This window comes from Microtus oregoni, unplaced genomic scaffold (genome assembly GCF_018167655.1).
Source record: "Microtus oregoni isolate MIOR12 unplaced genomic scaffold, Mior012 000001F_ref0000356, whole genome shotgun sequence".
Taxonomy (NCBI): domain Eukaryota; kingdom Metazoa; phylum Chordata; class Mammalia; order Rodentia; family Cricetidae; genus Microtus; species Microtus oregoni.
In genome coordinates, this window is record NW_024543060.1 from 74,195,399 (window position 1) to 74,218,606 (window position 23,208).

At 41.5% G+C, this 23,208-nt stretch overlaps 1 protein-coding gene across 2 annotated transcripts in view; it reads left to right on the top strand.

Annotated features, from left to right (window-relative positions):
- The window catches only part of Syt1 (synaptotagmin 1), a 497,758-nt gene that overhangs the window by 392,135 nt on the left and 82,415 nt on the right, over positions 1–23,208 (top strand). For both annotated transcript variants that reach the window (XM_041665163.1, XM_041665172.1), the window contains exon 9: positions 19,521–19,638. In XM_041665163.1, coding sequence (XP_041521097.1) covers positions 19,521–19,638 — 118 coding nt within the window. The remainder of the gene's footprint in view (positions 1–19,520; positions 19,639–23,208) is intronic.

Here is a 23,208-nt window from a genome sequence, read left to right on the forward strand (position 1 = left end):
CAGGCTTATTGCTAACTAGCTTTTACATCTTAACCCATTTCATTAATCTTTATATTGCAACATGACCGTGGCATTACCTCACATCTTAGCAGCTCCCTATCTCTGCCTTGTTTCTCCCCGTCTCTCTATTTTTTTTCTGCCTGGCTCTATTCTGTCTGCCTGGCTATTGGCCAAATCAGCTTCCTTATTAACCAATGGTAATAAGATATATTCACAGCATACAGAAAGGCATCCCCAATCATCTCACTTTTTGTGTCTAATTAAAAAGGAAGGTTTTAACTTTAGCATACCCGTGTAGGACAGAGAACAATGTTAGGGTGCCAAATCTCTCCTTCCAACTTTACATGGGGCTCAAACTTATATCTTGTCAAATTTATGTAGCAAATGACTACCTACTGGAGTATTTCAGTAGCCCCTGTTTAACTGTATGCTTATACACTTGAGGTGTGTCAATAATATATCAGAGAAACAGGATTTTTCAAGAGCCTTTCCCGTCTGTGTCACCCTCACCTCTAAACAAAACCTTGGACTCCTGTCTCTACCTTTAATTTGCCTGCATATGGGTAGAAATCCCTGCTTCACAATCTTTACCATTCTTGGCAATTTCTCCTATAAACTTAAACCTACAACACTCTTTTAGCCCTTAGCATCTCAAAAAAGTCTTTCTCTGTATCTGTGATTCATCTGTTAACCACGTTATCAAATATTCAAGGACTCCAACTGCCTGAAGCCTTTTCTCAGATACCACAGTTGCCCACATAGTCTCTTCAGCTTTTAATTCATGATATTCTACCTTGATATTTCTTATGTTCTTTCTATTAGTTGAAAGATTTCTTGAGACCATCTAAAGTTGTGCAGAAATTCAAAACTATATATTCTTTTCAGTTTCTTTAGTTGCCAGATTCTTATTTGCATATTAAAGCAATGGAAATAAGGATTACTTCAAGCTCTCAATTCTATTCTTGTGCAGCACGATGATGTATAACAGTTAATGCTTTTATGACCTACATTTCAATAAATACCTGCAAACAACACAGAGGTACCATGTTGGTCCACACGCCTAGAGTATTATGGGATTGAACAAGTGCAAAAGATAGCATGGCTTTCCATTCAGTGGGACATTGCATCATAAAACTGGAGAATGAGTCATGAGAAGAATGAAATCGTGAGCAGATCATGATGCCCATCTGACGGGACTGACCAAAAATGTATGAGTCCATTTTCTTATTTGCATGGTCTAGAAACTTTACTAACTTTCCTTCGTTAAAATGGGATGCTAAAACTTGACAACAGAATGCCGTTACAAAGCAAGAGGAAAGCTGCCATAGCTTAAAATAAGTTGCAATTACATAACATATGCTGTTTTAAAAATGTCTTCTGGTAGTCATTTCTCATAAGAATCTGTGCTGTGTTTTACATAACTAAAAGCTCCCTGCCATCCCAGCAGGGTCCCTCCAGCTGTCTCCCTGAACATGTGCAACCCGAAGCAAGCAACATACCTATGAGGAGAATGGCTTGCACTCAATTTTACATTATTCTTATTTGGTTAGCAACTTTGGTTTGTTGTTGTTGTTGTTGTTTGTGTGTGAGTTACTGATATCACATGTTCATGCCAGGATTCATTGAATTTCCTAATGGTGTTCTGATATTTTTTATACCAGTGAACGCCAATGAACTTTCCTCTAGGCAAACCAGATGGAAACAAAATTGTCTCTGCAAAATGAACAATTTGGGGATCCTGAGTTCCGAATGCACTTAGAGATGGTCATGACTTTCTTTGCAAGTCTGCTACAACAAACTGTACATTTAAGGCCGCACGGGAGGCATGCTAATGAGATACATAACCTTTAAGTGGGAATGAATGAGAACAGGAGATGACCACGTTAAAGATAAAAGTCAAAAACTGAGAAAGAAATGCCGTGCAGATGAGGAGCCTACTAAGAACCATGGTTGGATACAGTGCTCGGTCACTTATTGCCTTTAACCGATTACCTCTTACCTAGATATAGCTAATATCCCGTCTCATGGCTGTGCCAGTTACATCCCTAAGATGAACATACATTCAAACACCCTACCTATATGCCTACAATTGTTGCCCCATACACTCCCATCTATACCCGAAATCTGAATTGAATAGACCGCACATGGGGATGGCTGTTTCTGTTACTTATTGTCTGACTATTATTTTTGTAATGATATGACAAAACTCATGTAGATGAGGCAAGGCCGTGGCATAAAAGTGGGCTTTGCTTTACTCCTTCTTTATCTCCGGTGAGGAATCCATATAATTCTCACAGGATACCACCTAGATGGCAGTGATCTCCTTGGATATGTCTAAAATGGGGAGTAGTCACAACTGAGTTCAATACCTTGCCTTAAACAACTTTCAACTAAAAGAAAATAAGAAATTTGAGGGAGAACACTTTGAATTAAAAGATTATCATCAAAGGGCCATAAGCTAGGTGATACCAACAACAGAAACTTCCCTCAAGTTCTCCAGTCTGGAAGGAGAAGTATGAGATCAAGGCACTGGCAAATTTGAAATTTGGTGTCTCCTGAGACCCTGCTTCCTGGTGTGTGACTTTTTTGTTATTCCTCCATTAAGGGAGAGACAAAGGAGACCCCTCAGAGCTTCTCTGCCAATGGTAGCAACCCCACTTCTGAGGGTTTGGCTCTCTGACCTAATCCTTTCCACAGAACTTCACTGCCCACTGCTCTACCCTTGGGGTTGGGATTTTGTGTGCACGCCAACCTTCAGGCCATGGCACAACTGTGCGGGTACCCAAGCGCTGTACTTCAGCTCCTGAAGGCTCCTTGCATCTCTACAAACTCCAGCTAAATCTAGGTCTAAGAACATTCTTCTGCATCTTTGTAAAGCTCAGCCACTGGATTTCTCCAACCAATGATAACACAAAAACTGGGGGTGGGAGAGATCCTCTTTCATGACATCCTAGAAAGCCAGGAAGAGGCTTGTGCTGGTAATGTGCTTGAAGTATAAACGTGTGGACCTGAGTTCAATCCCTAATCTCCATAAAAAGACATGTATAGGTTCAGTGAGAGAATCTGTCTTACAAACTACGATGGAGGGGCTAGACAGGTGACTCAGTGGTTAAGAGCACTGGCTGCTCTTCCAGAGGTCCTGAGTTCAATTCCCAGCACCCACATGGTGGTTCACAACCATCTATAATGAGATCTGGTGCCCTCTTCTGGTGAGCAGGCATACATGCATACACAATAAATAAATCGCTCTTAAAACCAGAAGATGGAGAGCAACAGAGGATGACATTCAACATCCACCCTAGGCCTTCATACGCAATACATGTGAATAAATAAATGAACATGTGTGCGCACGCAATACTATAAGATATTAATGTATCTACTGATGGAACAGGCTTAGCATTTCCAGTCTTTTTATAACTGTTCCATTTTACTACTTGTTATAAAAGGCAGTGATATTATTGGGTAGAAATCTAGTTACATGCTCTCTGTAACCATCAAGATAGGCACATTTCCAGTGTTACTTGCATCCCATTGTCTGAATCCATTCAGTTTCCCTAAGTTGCAATAATGTTCTCTTTGCCTCTTTTTACTTTTGTGTTGTCTGATGATTACTTTCACGATATTATTCAGTATTATTGGCTGTTTCATTTTCCCCAAAGGCTTGATTCCCCCAAGCCCTACTCCCAATTTTTGTTGTTTTTTTTTTTTAAATAAGAGACTCCTAATAATAACTGTGCAGAAAGCTTTTGATTATCAGCTGTACGCCTAGACATCTCTATTTTGTATAAGTGCACATAATTTCAATTTCTCCCCGTTGTTCGTTACCATCTTGATCAACTAGCTCCAAGCTTTCCTCACTAGCGCCCCCAGAGTAAGGATTACTGTTTTTCTGCCATAACTATGCTACAACACAATCTCTCTTACCTTTAGCTTTATGTTGGCCTGTAACATGTTACATGTGGACCTGTTAACATGGCTGGCAGCATGTAAGGCAAAGTTGGCTAAAGCCCAGGGTGGTGCAGTAGCAGGGAGGTGATCAATCCTGGCAGTGTCTCGGGAATTTGGAAAGGCTCTATAGGAATGGCAAGAGAGAAGGGACACACGTTCCCGAGCATGAAGGAAACACGTACTAGAGAGGTGACGAGTGAGGAGATAAGGACTCCGGAGGAAAAGCAAAGGCAGGAAGGGCCGCCAGCAGAAAGATGGCTCTCAGAAGGCTTCAAAGCAGAGTGCAACGGGAACTTGTCAGTTGTAGCTCTCCTTGACCGGTTTCCTGCAACTTCACTTGATTTCCTTTCATGTGGTACTATTTCTGTTTGTGCACGTGAGTGCATGCGTGCATTCATGTGTGTGTGTGCACGCACGCATGTGCACATCTTGATATGTTTGACAGTACTTCTTTCTAGGGCTTCCCTATTTATGTCTGCAGGCTTTATCATGGTCACCATAGGTGGCCCTTTGGGTTTATCTTTCAGAGGAGACCACCCTTTCCAAGACTTTTCCCAAAACTTTGGTTAAGTCTAAAAGCCCTTCTGTCTTGTAATTCCTCTTGGGTTTGAGGATCAGGAGAGCCAAGGGCCTTCACAGTGTTGGCTAGTTTGACTCTGGCTACCTAGTCACACACCTAACAACATTTCCCTTTTGGGTACCCTGTCCCCTCTTGCAGCTGGCAGTCTTCTTTGATTAATGAGCACCCAAAAGCCACAAACTGGGCTGGTGAGATGCTGAGCAATTGGGAGCACATTTTTGTTCTTGCTGAGGTCCCAGGATTTATTCCCAGCACCATATGGTGGCTCACAAACTGTCTGTGACTCCAGTTCCATTGAGTCTGCTGCCCTCTTCTGTCCTAAGACAGCACTGCACATACATGTTATACATCTATGCAGACAAAACACCCATACACATTTAAAACAGTAAATAGTGCTTTTCTTTGTAGGAAGCCACAAGCCACTCCCTTAGGAGAGCTTAGCCTCCTGCCTCATGCTATTAGAAGTTCTTTGTTGTGAAGTCCCATGTTGCTGGCCGCCTTCGGTACTGTGGCTTTTCTATTACATCAAGTCATGGCAGGTAGAACTGTCTCTGCGCCTGTGTGATTTGTACTTCATGTCTTCTTAAAGCTATTCCTTCTCATTGTGTGATTTTACTCTCTCTCTCTCTCGTCCCAGAGTCTCCTCTACTTCTTTTTCTGGGACTTGGTTTTCACCATAGAAAGCTTGTTATTTCTGTCTCTCTCTCACAACCCTTTGCCTTCCCTCTGCTGTTTCTGTACTTCTGAATGTCTTGCCTTGGCTCCTCTTTATTCCCAGTTCTTTCTTCTCCCTCCCTAGACTTCACCCACAAGCCACTTCATTGCTAGGTGGTGTTATTTCCTCTACACAAACCATCTTCAGGCAATTTTATTTTAGCTTTTGCTCTCAATGTATCTAAATGCCTGCTGCACCTTTGAAAATGATTTTGAAAGCAACATAGATAACATCTAGAACTGTTCATACTTTCTTCCATATAACTCTGAATCCCAAAGCACCCCTCTGTAGGCCTACATACCTTCCTATCACGTTCAGCACCTCATGTTACTATGATGCCTATAAGATCTTCTCCAGGTCCTTTCTGTTCATGTGATCTGGGGTCATGCATGCAGAGGACATGTCCCTGCCTGACTGTCTCAAGGAATAGCTGGGGTCTCTCTCTACTTTGGGCAACAAAACGGTATCCATGTGCATCTCAACAGCTTTCTATTTCATACTTAGCTTTTGCCGCTCTTGGTAAGACCCTCCACCACGGGTTTCCCTTTCCAATGCACTCACCCTGTGCCCTACATCCTTCCCCCATTCTGTAGAACTTAGGCTTCCTGCTTTAGCGTGCTTGGAGAAATCACTAGAGGCCCTCAAGCTTTTCATCCCACACAGTCTACAGAATACCTTGCCTTTTTCCAAGGTGCGGCTCACACTCCATGTCTAATCTATGGATGCTAACTGCTGCAGGGAGCTCTGAGCTCTCCCCAGGTGAACTAACAACGAGAATCCCACCATGATGTCCCTAAGTGCACAGCAGCCCTCAACCATCACGTGATTTCTCCCAGAAAACTCCTCAATGCTTTCCCATGGCTTCCCTCCTGATTCCCAAGTTGTCAATTTCCCTTATCTCTTCTTCCTTCTGGCTTATTTCTTCGATGGAAGAAGAACCAGAAAGCCCAGCACCTTTTCCTTAACTCTTTCTCAAACTTCTTTCCTTTTTTTATTCCTTTCTCTAGTTGTTTTTCCTGCCTTGAATCTATCATTTTTCCATCTTCTTTATACTTGCCATGACCCCTCAGAAAGCTTGAAAAGAAAAGTCACATGGCTCCTTTTAACTCCCCAAAGGCACCCTACACTGACACCTCCCCCCCCCCGCCCCCCGTGCCAGCTTCAGTGGGACTTGATTTGGTGATGCCGTACCTTCCTTGTTTTCTTTGCCTGCTCCACGGCTTTCCATGAACCTTCCACAAACCTCAAGACAGACAAAGCGAGGATCATCTGTTTCACTGGTGGGAAACCCACTCGCGCTCAGTATGTGCCCGTGAGCTGGCTGTGCTGAACACCCCCCCTTCATCATCACTCCCTGGCAAGGATGGCAGTGGCTGTGAGAGGCAACAGCATCTTGGGATCACGGGGTCATTGTCATTGTTCCTAGCATTTCCTCTTGGGCACCATCATCCCAGAACTGAAAAGGAGAAAGCGTCCTTTTGATAGAACAACTCCTTGGCATCTCTGTTTTTTCCATGGAGGTTTTCTTCCCCAGTGACAGCCCTGAACTCGTGAGAATCCCCCTATTCTCACAGCAGTTCTGGAATAACAGAACTTCAGCAGACAAAGCTGTGCTGTTGGTTTAGCATGATTAGTGGAACTCTGTGTTACTCTGTCATTCAGCCTGTCCCATCAGTCATCCAGATGTGTGCCTCTGCGCTAGAGATGACCTTCTCGGGGTCACGGTGACACACAATACCTTTTTTCAATGGTTATCGGGCATCGATTTTCAAGACCATTGGTCTGGAAACATGTTTACTTCAAATACCTTTCTGACATGTTTACTTCAAATACCTCCTTTATGGCTATATTGGTCATCTGCACTATGATTTACAAAGGTGTGTTCTCATATCCCAAAACTACCTGGACCCATATTACATATAATAAATACATAGTAATAAACTATAGCATAAGTTCCCATAATCCCAATCCCTATATGAGAGAGGCTCCATTATGTCCCGTAGCAGTAAAGTAAAGTGAAACAGAATATTGAATGTTGCATGTGACTCCAAGTCAGCTAACAGAGAGAATGCTCAAGGGCAAAACAACTTGGTACGTTTTGCGTTGGGGCACCTTGCGTGGGCTGTGCATCAGCTTCCTACTCCAGTTACATGAGTTTCTACCCAGCCTGTATCTAACACAAAAGCAGTATGCCAAGCAAGGCAAGGGCTCACTCCTACCACCTTTCCCACTTTTGCCCGCTTTCACTCACTCAGTTAAATCTTCTACAGTTCAGAGAACTGTCAAGTTCAATTCCATGACACATGCCAGTGTTACCCACTAGGGGGCAAAACGGTGTTCTGAATTATTTTAAACGACTTGTAGCAATCTTTTAAGTCTCTACTTTTAGCTAAGGGTCATCCGGTTTTAGGCACCCCAGCACACGACAACACGGATCGTTTTTTTTTTTTTAACTTTTTAGAACTTAGCTCATTCTTGGCTTTATTGAGATATAATTGAGAATAATTAAATAAATATCTACAGCATGCAGCACCCAACGGGACATTTTGAGACATGTCATCATCATGATGTGTCTAAATGAAGCTGATTAACGAACCCAACAGTTCATAGTCTTCTCACTCTGGGTGCTGGGAACTGTTTCGATCTGCTCTCAGCAAGACTTGAGGGTATAGTGTTGTTAACTGAATCACCATGCTGAAGAATAGATCTCCAAAAGTATACATGTGTAAGACATTGTGACTGGTCAACCTCTCTGCAGTCTCCTCCGCCAACCAGCTCACTATAATACTCTGGGTTAGACTCTTATAGTGCGGTCATGCACTCTCTTCTTCCCATGCCGGCTATATTTACTATGCAGTATGTCCTTTGAGTTCATCCCTATCCCAACAAGGAGATATTTCTTTTTTTTAACTCTAGATATTTCATTGTGTACATAGATTATTGAATAGATATTTGCTATGTCTGAGAATATAAAAATTTAACATATTTATGGTATATTATGATATTTCAATACATATATATATATATATATATATATATATACACACTATCACATTTAAATACTGTTCAAGATGTCTGTTCTCCTACAACATTTATCCTCCCTTTCTGGTGAAATCAGAAATCAAAACCTTTTTCTTCAAGTTTTTAAAAATTATGCATTATCATTGTCAATAGATACCCTGCTATGCTCTATCACACCAGATTGGCTTAGTCCAATCTTCCTATAGCTTTATATTTGGCGGTACAAGAAATCTTCTGAGGCTCTATGGTTTGCTGCCTTCTACTCCTCACCCACCATCCATCCATTTGATTATACACAGCCAATGCCCCTATTTTCTCTGCCGATACCCTTTCTAATGCATCTTTCTCCATGGGTCCATATAACTCTGCTGAATCTTTAGCTGTATGCCTGATCACTGCAGCAAAGATAGATTTCTTAAAATCAAGGCCACCTTTTTTTTTGTTTGTTTTTTTTTTTTTTTTTGTTTTACGAGACAGGGTTTCTCTGTGGTTTTGGAGCCTGTCCTGGAACTAGCTCTTGTAGACCAGGCTGGTCTCGAACTCACAGAGATCCGCCTGCCTCTGCCTCCCGAGTGCTGGGATTAAAGGCGTGCGCCACCACCGCCCGGCCAAGGACAACTTTTAATCAACATCTGTTTCTAACGTTTTACACAATGACTAATATTCTCAGACTACAATAAGCACTTAGGAAACTGGATTAATCACAGATTAAGGTCATGCTTTCCTCGTCTTCTGCAGCCCGTACATGATAAATAGATCTCAATCACACCTCTGAAAACAATGTTGAATCATTCAGTTATGTGCATTGCATCCGGAGATCAGCCACATAGTGAGTCTGAGGAGCATTAGCTTACATTAGACCCTGTTTAAAAATTAAATTTTTATCCACCGTAGACAACAGTCACAAATTCACAGAAAGACGTGGAAATGTTATTGTTCAGAAAAAGATTTTTTTTTTCTTGATTACTAGGCTATGAACATTCTAAGTTGGGAGGTCTGGCTCTGCTTTATTAGCTCAACAGGAATCCTGGCTTGGGCATCTTCTGTGTTATCTTCAGCATGGAGCTTCCAAGGCCACCATCACGCAGGAGAGATCATGGATAGCAAGTCTAGGGGACTGGTTCCATAAGCAATGCCCATCACTCCACTCGTACTCCAGTAGCTAGAACCCAATCCCAAGATGACATCTGACTTTAAGGAGGTCACATGTGATGCGTATGAGTGTCCAAGAAGAGAATAGCTTTTGATGAACAGTTAGCCATCTAGTCCAGAGCTGAGCACTCAGTGCCAGGTCCTGTGTGTGTATGTAATATATATATATATATATATATATATATATATATATATATATATATAATTTATATATAATTCATGCATTTATATGTGTATTTAATATATACATTTCATGTATATATTATTTATGTATTTATATTATATTTGTATTATTTATATAGTTATATAGTTATGTATGTATTTATTGAATACATACATACATACACACACATATATATATCCTATAAATGTTCAAATCCGTGGCAGTGGGATCTAACCCTAATGATTACACAAATTGGTATTACTAGAAATTAATTATATTTCAAAAGTATCCAAGAATGCCCTGATTGAGCGTGAATAGGCTAGGTAGATGAGGTCTGAAGGATGAGCAGAACCGGTCCAACTGAGAATGACCAAAGAGCAGAATGTGCCCAGCCAAAGCATCAGTTCTTGGGAAGGATGAGAGGATGCAGGAGATGGGCATATTTACAGAGATGAGCAAGGCTTTGCCCGTGTTATGTGAAAGGGAGATTGGCATAGGATGAACTCAAAACTTACGGAGTGCTACAACGTGATCAGAACTTGAGTCTTTATTCCGAGGGAGATGGGAGACTTACTTAAGGATTTGAAGTAGATTTGAAAGGTGACCCTGTCAACTGTATTCCAGAAATCTATTTAAAGGCAATAACTGAGGTGTGTTCAAACTAGTGGTGGAAAGGGAGAAGGATACAGATTGAACCAATCAAAATCGGACTTCAAAAGACATTAACAGTCAGTGATAATGCTTTGTTTTCTGACTCGGCCACTGGTTGAACACTAGTACCATCTGGTAGAACAGAATGAAGCAAGCTTAGTGGCCATAGGTTATTGATAATATCTGATCATAAGTGTAGATGTTTGCATTTGAGTCTAAGCTCTGTTTGAGATGTTCAGTGCCAAGTAGACAGATGAGTCTGGTGCCTGAGAAAAGATTGGGACTTCAGATATAAATGTGGAAATCACCTCTGAAGCATAAATTTCAAATCTTGGAAATGCCTATTAACAATCCTCCTAAAGGGGGGAGGACCTTGGACTTCCCACAGGGCAGGGAACCCTGACTGCTCTTAGGACTGGAGGGGGAGGGGGGGGAAATGGGAGGAGGTGGATATTTTTAATAAATTTTAAAAAAATCCTTCTATATGATTATGAGAAAGAGAAGGGCTTGAACTAAGCTCTGAGAAGGATAGCGAAGAAGAAGAAGTGACCAAGGAGGCAGAGAAATCAAGCCAACATTGCATTTCAGACTCCAAGAAAAGGACAGAAACCAGGAACTCCAGACAAGGGTTGCTGGGTAATAAAACATGGAGAATACTTACGGTTCAGTCTTATGGGTGGCATTTGAAAACTTGTCAACAGGCATTTTAATAAAAGGATGCAGAAAAACCAATAGAACATGAATAATAAATAGGGACAGCCTCCTCTTTATTCCTCTAATATATTGGGCTGGAAAGGAAAGAAAACACTGCCTAGAGAAGTGTGCTTGAAATGAGATGTTTTAATAATACCGAGAACACCTATTTATGGGCTTCTAACTCCTTTATGCACACTAACTAATAAACCTAACATATAATTGAGGCACAAAGGGGCAAGTGATTTGCCCGAGGCTTAGCAGCTATTAAGCAATGGACCTGCAAATTGAACCTGAATCGTCAACCTTCCAAATCCGCGCTGTTTCTTGACGACTAAGGAATCTCCTATATAGCACATTTTAATGTTGAAGACATTAAATAATAAGGCATTCCAAAGCGTATTTTGTCTTCTGGTAGTAAGATATGTGCACATACACCCAACATATCTGTATTTATATCCACATGATATACGGATTATGCTGCACCAACATCACGTTATTTAAAACAATTCAGTGAAATATAATAGCCAGTGAAAGTATGAGATAAAAAATAATATGAAGGTGAGTCTATTATTTTCTTCCCATCCATTATTAGGTCACCTATGACCTAATGGATGAGACAGGGACAGATGAGAGAGAACGGACAGTCCCTAACAGTGGTTCTCAACCTGTGGGTGTCGACCCCATCAGAATTGCCTATCATACATCCTACGTATCAGATATCTGCACTACAATTCATAACAGTAGCAAAATTACAGTTATGAAGTAGTAACGAAATAATCTTAACATTAGGGGTCACCACAATGTGAGGAACTGCATTAAAGGGGCACAACACTCAGAAGGTTGAGAACCACAGCTTTAAGAGGAAACATGAACTGGGTGCGGTTTGGTTTCTGTTGCTATCTGACAAGTTTCCACAAACTTGGTGGCTTAAATTGTGTATTTGTTAGCTCACCATACAGTAGAGAGGACCAGCACGCGGTAAATACCAGTAAGGACAAACAGTAAAATCATGGTGTGCACCTTTTCCCGGCTATATGACTGTCTCTACAGTTATGTATTCAGGACCCTGTCAGAGACCAGGAAAGTGGGCCTGGATGGTTAATCTGTTTCTTCAACACCTTCTCATTGAAACAACCCCTGATCTATCTTGGTCTCAGAATTTTTTTGTTTTGTTTCGTTTTCTTGGTTTTTCCAGACAGGATTTCTCTGTGTCACAGCCCTAGATGTCCTGGAATTAGCTCTATAGACCAGGCTGGCCTCGAACTCACAAGAAATCGGCCTGCCTCTGCCTCCCAAGTGCTGGGATTAAAAGCACTTTCCCACCACCATCGCCCAGCTTGGTATTGTTTTAATGTTTTAAATCAGCATAGAAGGTAATAGCTTTCATTATGTCCTTTTGGAACAAAGTATCTTATAGTCAATTGTCTTTTCCTTTCTCCCCCACTGTTTTGAATGAGACTCCCTCGCCCCTGAATTCTTTGTCTTTTTCCCAAAGTACCTGACCCAACCAAGCATATTTTACTATTTTGTTCACTGATTTTGTATAATTTATTGACCAATGGGCCCCGGGAACCAATACATTTCCCTTAAATAAGTGTATGGTGAGCCAGTGCCCACAGCTGGCCAGTGCCGTGTCCACTGCCCTTTGTTCAACTGTTCTGTTACTTGCATTAATAGACACATTGACTTCTATTTTTGCAATCCCCATTTAATTGCACCAAATACCCACTTTTCAACTGTTCATTATTTCTAATAAGACTGCCTATATCTCTTACTCAAAACATACAGATAGGAGGAAATTTTGGAAAATCTAGGATATCACAGAGCATGGGTTCATTTCTCATTAAACCACATGGGTTTCACACTGTACAAAGAATATGTTTTAAGCTAATAGCTGGTTCAAGGGGCTTTGTTCATGTATCCCTGTGCTGAAAGCATCATGAGGACCATCAGGACTCTTTCCCGAGACTTCATCTCAGCACCCGTAAGAGCTCTTCTTGGACACTGACACGTTACTATCCCTCTCCCCCGTTCATGCTAACTGGTTATGAGAAGAAACCCTGTCTCAAAATTCCATGTGTACAGCAAGCACCTTTGCTTGGCAAAACACTGTGCATTTGAGATCACTTTGAGAAGCTGGTGCTGATGCATGAAGGGCAGGGGGTTGAGGAACAATTAAAATGTCCTTTTCTCCTCCCCTCTGTCACTAGATTCTAGAATGTTTCAAAGTTCCCGTCCCTCAGCATTTCGGCCACATCTGTGGAGTCAGTTCACTATATTGGGTAGCCACAGAGACTAGACTACAGCTCAGAATTAATTGTATTTTTTGATAAAAGTGAATCAGTGAAATTATACGAAATCATGTTTTAAATACAATATTTTCAAAGAAAAAAAAAGTTCAAGGGCATGCACAGTCCTGCTCAACTAAGTCTTGTAGCGCACATTTATACTCTAGGGCAGAGTTGGTCTTTTTAAGCCTGCGTACATCTCAGAACAGCATTCACACTGTGACCATCTGGCCCATTAGTTGTAAATACCGATTTGGCAGAGTCTTCAGGGGTCTGAGCAGAGTTGTGGGAACATCAGGCACTTGAAAAATTCTCTCACCCAAAGTGCATTTTACCTATTACCTAACACTGTCTTTTATCCCATCCCAATGACCTTCTTAAGAGAACACCTTAGGCCAGGCATAGTGGCCCATGCCTTTAATCCCAGAGCTTGGGAGGCAGGAGCAAGTGAATCTCTGCAAGAGTTCAAGGCCACCCTGGTCTACATAGAGAGTTCTAGGACATGCAGGAGAGCTACATAGAGAGACCTGCTTGGGGGAAAAAAAAAGAGTGAAAATTTTAATTCTTTTACCGATGAAGAATATGCAAATAATCTGAATTTCTATTTTGAACAATTAGACGTCCATTTGCTTCTCACCTCTAAATAGACTGCTAACCTTGGGGCAAAGAAAATCTACTTATCAGACTATCTATTGCCAATTTAACACACAGAAAAATCATCTTGCAATTAATATAAATAGACTATGTCCTTTTAAAACGACGTGGCTCTGTGTCATTTTAAGTACAAACTCATTCAAAGGCAAATTGTTCCCAAAAAGTGAGTGAACTTAGCCAATTTGCAAAGGCCACCAAAGTGAGCTTTTTTCTTACAATGAAAATAAATGATAGCCAGGAATGTAGAAGCAAGAACATTTTTCCTTTGCAATCAAACCTTTTTGTCCACCTGCAGATGACCTTTGTTTTAATATCTGTAAGGCTTTTCAAAAAGGAAGGGATTTCTGATGTTGTCCAGAGTCATTAATTTGTGTCTGCTCTATTCAGTGGATGTTAAAAAAAAAAATTTAATGGCATTATCAAGCTGCTCTGAACAAAAGTCCCTCCTGATTGTCAACTCCGTAGTTTCAAAGAGCAGGTTAATTTCTCTGAATCTCACAGCCGGAACTTTCTAACTCTAACTGGCGGTTTCCACCTAGTGATCAAGGCAATTCGCTCAAATAAATTATACATAAAGCTGAAATTCCTAATAGTAATGAGGCCCCTTCGTGAGATAATCACACTGGCATCCATCTGTCAGCTGCTCCTCGGTGGGGTCTTGAAAACATCGACGGAAGAACTTCACCTTGGGAAGGACTTGGTTTTCTAGCTCCGTGGCAGGGCGAACCTGGCAGGGTTCTAGTCCTAGGCACTAAGGAGCAGCGCCAAGTGAACCTGGTAGTTGACCTATTGATCAGACTGGAGGCAGTGTTGATAGAATATCAGTGCTGTTTATGAAGCTGCAGATGGATGATCTGTGTGTATCGATACACACAGCCCATAATTAAATAGAAGCCCTCCGTTGTGTTCCTAGAGCAAGGCGTAGAGCAGAAAATCCCTGCTCTTCTTGAGTCTACGGGTAGCTGAACTCGTGTATGGAAAGAGGAAAAACTGAAATCCTGGACACCATACGACCAGCCATAAAAAAAAGAAGAGAAGGAGCCTTTCAAACATTAGCTTGGCCATTTATATACAAGCTGCTTTGGAATTTGTAGAAACTGAAACTGAGGAACTGTTTCATTAGGCTCTTTCAAGAGAATGACCGACGGGGTTGGGGCTTCATTTCAAACACAGTGGGTGCTGAATGGTGGTTGAATGAAGTATGGGCAAGAAAGTAGAGGTGGTGAGATGGGGGCACTGAAGTCGCAGTGCTAGAAGTAAGTAGTGGTGACAATGGCAGATGCCAGGCTGCAGGTCCTTGTGGAAGTAGACATTGATGGCAGGTAGTTACGGCAAGTTACAGCGTCAAGTAAAAATAAGGAAAACAGCTCACTCTCATACCCATGTACAGGGTATCAAGGCTTCTAAGTTAAAGGAGGGGGACAACAGAGAAATAGAAGGTAGACTATAGAGAGCTGGAGAGATGGCTCTGAGATTAAGAGCACTGGCTGCTCTTCCAGAGGACCTGGGTTCAATCCCCAGCACCCGCATGGCAGCTTACAAGTGTCTATCAATCCAATTCCAGGGGACCCAGCATCCTGACAAACATGTAGCCTAAAGACCAATGCACATAAAATAAAAATAAATAAAATTAGTGTCTAGAAAACAGTCTTGGAAGGAACAGTTAAGGAGAAGGCATGTGTTAGAGACATAATTTTAAACGAGACTGGAATGCAAAGTAAATCACCAATTAGATTATTAGCGATTGTCATTTTGTATAATGTTAAATGATCTTGCTGTTGTTTCACACTGAAAGCACCTACCCTTCTGGGCCTCAAGCTCTCAAAAATCTACTTCTAAAATGGACCTAACAGCACCTGCTTCATGGACTCTTGAGATAATCATAGCTGTTAATGTGTCCTAAGAATCTACGATGGAAATGTATATGTTAGTTACTTTTCACTGATGTGACAAACTACCCAAGAAAATCAAGTTTGAAGCAGGAAAGATCTACAGTTCTGCTGTTTTCTGAGTAGGCTTGTATGGATAAGGATAGCATCTTGGATAGCAGGAGCGTAGCAGAGGAAAGGTTTCCTTCCCCATGGAAGTCAAAAGGGCGAGACAGGAAGAGCTCAGAGATAAGATGGATGCTCTTAGTGACCCTCTTCCTAGTTCCCTCCATTTCTCAATAATGACTAAATCTATTGATTCGATCAGAGACCTTATTTGGATCCACCAGTGTGAGAGCCTTTAACACATGAGCCAGGGAGAGAGGCACTGGAACACTGGGGTGGCAAATGTCTGCCTTCAAATGTTAATGTGTAAGTTCTTCAGGTATCCGCCTTATAAATGGGCATGTGAAACTTTCAAAAACCATCCAAATAAAGCTCTCAGGTCCTTCTGGTGCCCTGCATGGATGAAGAGCTAAAAGAATAAAAGTTTCATAAGCTAGAGTAACACTGTAGAATGGGGGAGTATTTTTCTTGACCACAGAAGCAAAGGAACAGACTTCATTAAGGGAAAAGCATATTGGATGATCTCAACAGTTCATGAGAGTCTGCGCCCCTAAGTCAAACATCAGGGCCTAACATGCTTAGTTACCATGTAAGCATAGGCAGCGACCTTGTCTCACATGTGACTGAACAGAACACGTGATCAAGAACTGACACTGTGATCCACTGTTCTGTCGCACATGTCCTTCCATGGCTTCCCCATAAGGCAGATTTGCTCCTGAAACATAGAAACTCCTTGTCCCCGTGTCTACTCCAACATGGGGAACACACGGTTTGATCACATGTTCTACTGCTTAAGATCACTGAACCCAGAGTCAAACCATCATGTAAAAAGAGAAAGGTACCCTGGTTCTCAAAGTTTCAGTTTTCGGGGCATCTTCAAGCTGGTGTTTGAAGCACCAGGAAAGTCATTTGCCCATCCAGGATGCGCACACTCAGAAAATGTGCTCCCTAGACAAGGGTCCTAAAGACTTGCTGATGTTTCTTGCCTTCTGGCTGGCAAGACCTTCCTTCTTCTTGACATCAGAAATTCCACAAGTGGGGGGAGGGGGACCATGACTAGCTTTGAAATAGCTGTTGATGCAGAAGTAATTAAAACTTTGAAAAGTCATTTCAGTTCACTCACATAGAAAGTAATACTTAGTTTGGCATACTGGTTATGATAATTTTACGAGCAAATGAAAAACCTTCCCATGTTAAAGCCTCTAAATTAATTCAATGCAGATCTGTAAAGAGCATTAAAATAAGCCCTTTTCTCTCTGTGTATCTTAAAACACCAAAATTTGTTCATTATTCTTCTACGCACCCATTTCTCATCCATCCCATAGACTTAAAATCACAGTTAATCTCACATATTCCTCCTTTATACAAAATTTTGAGCTCTCTTTTGAAGCTAAATATTGCATAGAACTGTTTAAATTCTCGGTGTGTCTTAAGATTGAAGAATGAAATGACCTGGAATGAAGAATGACATGACATTTCTTCCCTTGAAACAACAGGGAGAACTGTGTGGTGGCCCATGACAGTAACCCCCAGCGCTTGACAGACAGATGAGCAGGGGATCAGAAGTTCAAGGCCATCCCCAGCTAACCAACATTTGGATGTCAGCCTTGATACATGGGCCCTTGTGTCAAAACATTTTTAATTAGATACATGGAGTTTGTTTTTTGTTTATTTAAAGTTACCTGCAATTTTGAGGTTATGGGATGGAAGAAAAAGAAGTATTGAAAGAAAAAGGGGTATGTGTGGTAAAACAGAAATACAGAACTGAACTTATTTTAGCACCCTGAGTTGTTCTTGGGGTTCCATAATGAGCCATGCAGGAATATATGATCTAGGATAGTAGAGTCATCTCTGGCATGCTTGGTGAAGTGGTGAGAGTTGTCTATCCTGAAGTACAGTGAGTTTACCAAATGAGATGGTCATGAATAACAAAGATTCCTACACACGAAGCCCTTCTCCCAGTGGCATGTGCTAGCCTCGGGGAGCTATGCCCTCTGTGATTCAAAGCAGGGATTTTCCAGAATGTTCTTGGATTTATATTTTTGCAAGGGTGAGGTAAAACGATATCCATGCAAGGATCTTGACATCAGGGAAGACAGACAAGCGGGAGAATTAAACTGTCTGCACAGTAATGTGAAAACAAAGGATTCTCATCAACCTAGAGACGTGTGGTAAGACACGACAAGGATTCTGTACTTGAGAGAATTGGTCCATGTGCGTGTGTGGGGTCATTTTCAATAGAGCATTACTTTGGCATGGAGAGAGATGCTGGTGCTCTTCTTCCTCTCTCTAAACTCACCTACAAATATAACATACTTTCTTCTTTAAAAGATGGACAAAATGTGAACCCCCACAGGAAGGAAACGACATGTCCTTACACTGTCATATGACACCTAGGAAGACATTTCCACACTAGAGACTGAGTCGTTTAGCACATATGCCTAGGTAAAGATAAGGCCAAAGACAATCACACTCAGAGGTCAACATGGAAAGATATAGGCTCTCAGTTTCTATATACCCTCCCTAGGTTACAAGTCTATCTATTGAGATCTGATCCAACTACTTCCCTCTTTAGAATCAAAATTTAGACTTGGGGAGGGAGAACACGAAGGAACGAACTCATATGCACCATTTAGCTAATTCCTTAGGTAGGATGGCAGTAGGCAGCCTCTCTCATCTCAGGGGATGGATACAATCGTATCCTAAATTTTTTTCAGTCTCTCTCCCGTCATCCACATGCATGTGCATGCACACACATACTCACACAAATACATGTGATTTTTCACATTGACCAGTATGGTTGTTAACTAGTAGTAGAAAATAATAGGAAATCCTAAAAACTCTCAATATTCCACTTGAGAGGAGAATAAATATGACTCCTTCCCAGGTAAGGGACAGCTTGTCTGACATCATCATTTTCTACTCAGAATAAGTCATTCGGAATCACCTGACTGCAGGATTGTTAGATGTTCTTGGGATATGAAATAGGGTAGCCCTGAAATGACAAGAGGAGCGATGGGTACATGCATTGTGACAGGATGTGTTCCTGTTTTCCAGCCTGCTGTTCCATTTTTACAAACTTAAAGATAAAGACAAAGGAAGACTACATTTGAAATGAATAAACCAAAGTGCACAAAAACTCATACTTGAGTGCATTTATGTTATAAGAATTTCAGAGATTTTCCAGCAATAAATGGAATTTAGCTGAACAAAGATGTCTTTCTTCACAAAACCCCAAACATAGGTTTTTTTTAGGCATAATCCTATTTGAAAGGGAAAAAGATAAAAAAAAAGAGTAAACCAAACAAAGCTCTTTAATAAAGAAAGGGAATTTTTCTAAGACTTTTGCAGTGCTATTCAGTGTGGTCTCAAAGAAGCTCATCTTGGTCTCATTTCCAGAACCATTGAATTACAGACATATTCTGTTGAATGTCAAAGTGTAAATGGTCCTTTTTTAAGCTGAAATAGATAATCTTGAAAAAGAAAAGAGGATAGACTGCTATCACATGAAACGGCCGCTATAAAAATGCCCCATGGACTTGAAAGTCTTCAGACTCTAATTGCCGTAACCGTCCCCTTGAGGAAATGGCAATGTCTAAGGACAAGCCTCTCAATTTCCCTTGAAAACTCACTAATACCTCTTTGTTGGTTTTCACAGCAAGAAAAACTGGGGGACATCTGCTTCTCCCTCCGCTATGTCCCTACTGCCGGCAAGCTGACGGTCGTCATCCTGGAAGCGAAGAACTTGAAGAAGATGGATGTAGGTGGCTTATCCGGTGAGTCCGCAATGACTATTGATTGTTGTAACCACTGTTCCGCCGTGGAGACTGAAGGCACAGCACACATGCTACCCCCCCCCCCACACACACACACACACACTCCTTAACTGATCACAGTTCTCTCTTCTACGGAGCGGGATTCAGCCAACGCAGTGCCCCAGGAAGCCACTCTCCGATTATTGGCAAAGACGATGAAATCCATTTTCTTTCCCCATAGCCAAAGTAGCAGTTGTCATTTCTATGTCATTGAGAGCAAAAACTGTGGCTTTTATTTCAAAGGCAATGCCTGTGACAAATTATAGTTTTGAGGATTTTTTTTAATTCACCCTTGGTATTAAAATTTGTATTTTACCTGAAACTTACTAATTAGGTATTTTCTAACCTGACATGATTTTTATAATACTTTTATAAAAAGACAGCATTTCAAATCTATACAAGCGTCTTTAAGAAGAAACTCAGGAACGGTTCGTATAATTCATTGAATTCTACAGCTTAAGACTGGGGTGGAGGAGGGGAGACTTTGGGCTTGAAAGTTTCATGTAACCCAAGCAGGACACAGCATAGTCAGTGATGGGGACTCTTCTACAAAGCAAAGTCAGCTCAAGGTCTGTCGCTTCCAGGACTGTGTGTCATTTTTTTTTCTCCTCTGTGTGGTTAAATCAATTATAATTTTAACGTCCCAGTAAATCATTAGGTGTGAGGGGTTTTCCTGACACATCACAAGGTCATCACAACGAGATGACAGTTGTCATTATTTCTAGCTATGGAGTTACAAACATGACTTCTTATTCAGTGTTTTGTTTTTTATTTTAAAAAAACATTCTAAAGATCACAGTGATGTAGCACAGTGAGTTTATAAGCTGAAACAAAACAGCTAAAAATCGTTGAAGCTGAGTTCTACTTATTGACCCAGTGATTCTGCAGCCAAATTCTCCTGCTCTCTGCATTTATTTCTCTCTGTGAATAAGGGAACTTTAGGAAGCTGTATCCTTTTATGTCACTAGGACCCTACTTAATGTCTTGCTTCCACTACTAATAGTAGAACTGGGAAATTTTTAAAGCAATAAGCACAGCTCCTCCTAAAACCATGTAGACTATTTTATGGGCTTATTTGTAAAACATATGCACAGAAAAGTATTAAACATTTTACAATTATAGTTTACTCCCAGATCACAAATTAGTATCCCAAGGAGACTTAAGATGTCTTTGACCTTTCTCTTGGGCTAAGTAGCCGTGTCCCATTAGATCTGTAGCCCTCATATAAACCCCACTCCAAACATCCATGTGACTCCTTGCCTCCTCTGTTAAATGCTGTCTCAGCCTCCCTCCTAATCAGCCCTGTATTATCCTCTAGAGAGCACCACAACAGCTTCACCACAATGCGAGCAAAGTATCATCCTCGTGACATTTTTTTTCTGGAACTTACAATGACTTCCCAGTACCACAAACAGCCATTTCAACCATCCCTTTTTGAGACTGCTGTCCCTTTCTGTCCTGACCTCTTGACCAGCAGCCATCCCTTCTCATCTTCAGGGTCTGCACAAGGGAAGCTGGTCTCGCAGGTTCTATCTCAATAGTCACAGGCACATACACAAAGCTCACTTAGCAACCCAGCAACGAAGAGCACCAAGGACAACTCCCAGGTCCTGTCACACTAACTTAGCATCATGACGTAAGGGAGGCACAGCCAGAGGTCAGACTTAATTCCATATCCATCAGTTTGCAGTCTTTTTTTTTCTTTTTTACTAAAGAAAAGCAGAAAATTTATGGATGCTTCAGAACCCACAGCACCTACCTCCACCCCCATATTTGAATTACCTGGAATGATTCTCATCATTAGCAAACCCTAATTTTAAGGGCTTCCTGCTGCCTGTGGAATTAAATCATAATTACTCTAAATCACCTAAACGTAGACTCTTTCAGGCGCGCCATTCTGCATCTCATTTTAGCCAATGGACCAACACACTCATCTCCTAACAAGCAATGGGACCTGCTGCTTCCATCCCTAGACAAGCTCCTTCGTCTGGAATTCTCTTTCGTCCAACAATGTCTACTAAATCCTCCTCTGTTCTCAGGCCTCAATTACCCAGCAAATACATTCTGTGACTCGACTTTGAGTCAGGCATCGTGCGGAGCAACGGGTTTGCAAATCATGGATAAGATGGTCCAAAGTCCGTACCTCAGTTTTCGTTCTAATGTAGAGACACAGACAAAAAAAAAAAAAAAAAGCCAATAAATTAATAGAGTATACAGGGTCCTGGGATGTCAGAAACATTAGGTAGAAGTGAAGCAGGGAGATGACATTCCAAACAACAATAGGACAGAGATGAGGGAGTGAGCATGGGTTCAGATGGGGAAGGAGGACCGCCTTTTCTGAGCCGCCTAGGCAGAACAAATCTGTGTCTTTTTAAATTGCCAAAGGGGTTTGTTTACAGTCCTCTGACACAGCGCTTCTTTCTCACTAGACTGTTCTGTATTTGTCTCCCACAATGCTCTCACTGACGGCTGGCACTGTGCATAGCTGCTGAATGAATAATGAATTATTTACCAAGGAGCTTGGGGCCTGAAAAAAAACAAGTCTTGCATTGCAAATCTGCTTAACCTACTTACCATTAAGGAAACTTTTAAGCACTGAATGGGTCATGTCAGAGTAAGCTGACCTATGCGCAGAGACCACGATTATGTAAGCTCTCATTCCAAGTGATCCAAATGCCAAACGACATTAGCCAGAAATGGCTTGGTAAGTGGAACCACAGCTGGCTCTTCTGCCAGGGTTGAAACCACACTCTGTGACGACCCACAGTCCGACTTTGTTCGGAGGTCCTTGAGTTCAAACTCTGTGAGCTCTCCATCACAGAGGCCCATGTGTAGACACTGGACGGGTTCTTTCTTTCCTCAAGGCCTTGGCTGCATTGCTTATGAAGCCGAAGTGCTAAGAAGACCCTGTTCATGAGAAGTGAGTTAGGGAGAGAAGTAAGAGAGCCCCCCAAATATCACCATGGTTATTTCCGTTAGTCACCGCATCCAAGCTACAAAATGGGAAAGCGATGGCTCCTTTAGCCAACTGCTTGGATTGGTCAGGAGAAAGACTCGGCTATTTGCTAGACACGTCAGATCAGATTGGGATAATCAGGAGGCCGGGTTTTAGACAGGCCCCGAGTGAATTCAGACAAAATGAGGCGCCGGTCAATACAACATGGGAGGAAAAAGGAAACGGGTGTTTTAAAAAATGCTTTTCTTACCAGTCTCTAGCACGATCCGCCAGCTTCTTACTGTGTTCACTCAAATGGGTGGCAAAAGGGTTTTGCCTGCATCAGACTCTCACATAGTAAATGATCAAAGTGCCAGCCTTTCAGGCTCACAATGGCAATTGGGACTGGACTATTCATAATTCTGCAGCACATTCAATTTTTACATTTATTCTTGAGAATTTTTCACATGAGAACAGTAATTATATCATTGTACTCCACCCCGACCCCTAACTCCTTTCATGTCCCCCCTGCAAATTCCCAACTTTGTCTTCTTTATTACTATTACACCTATATATGTAATATATATTTGTATATA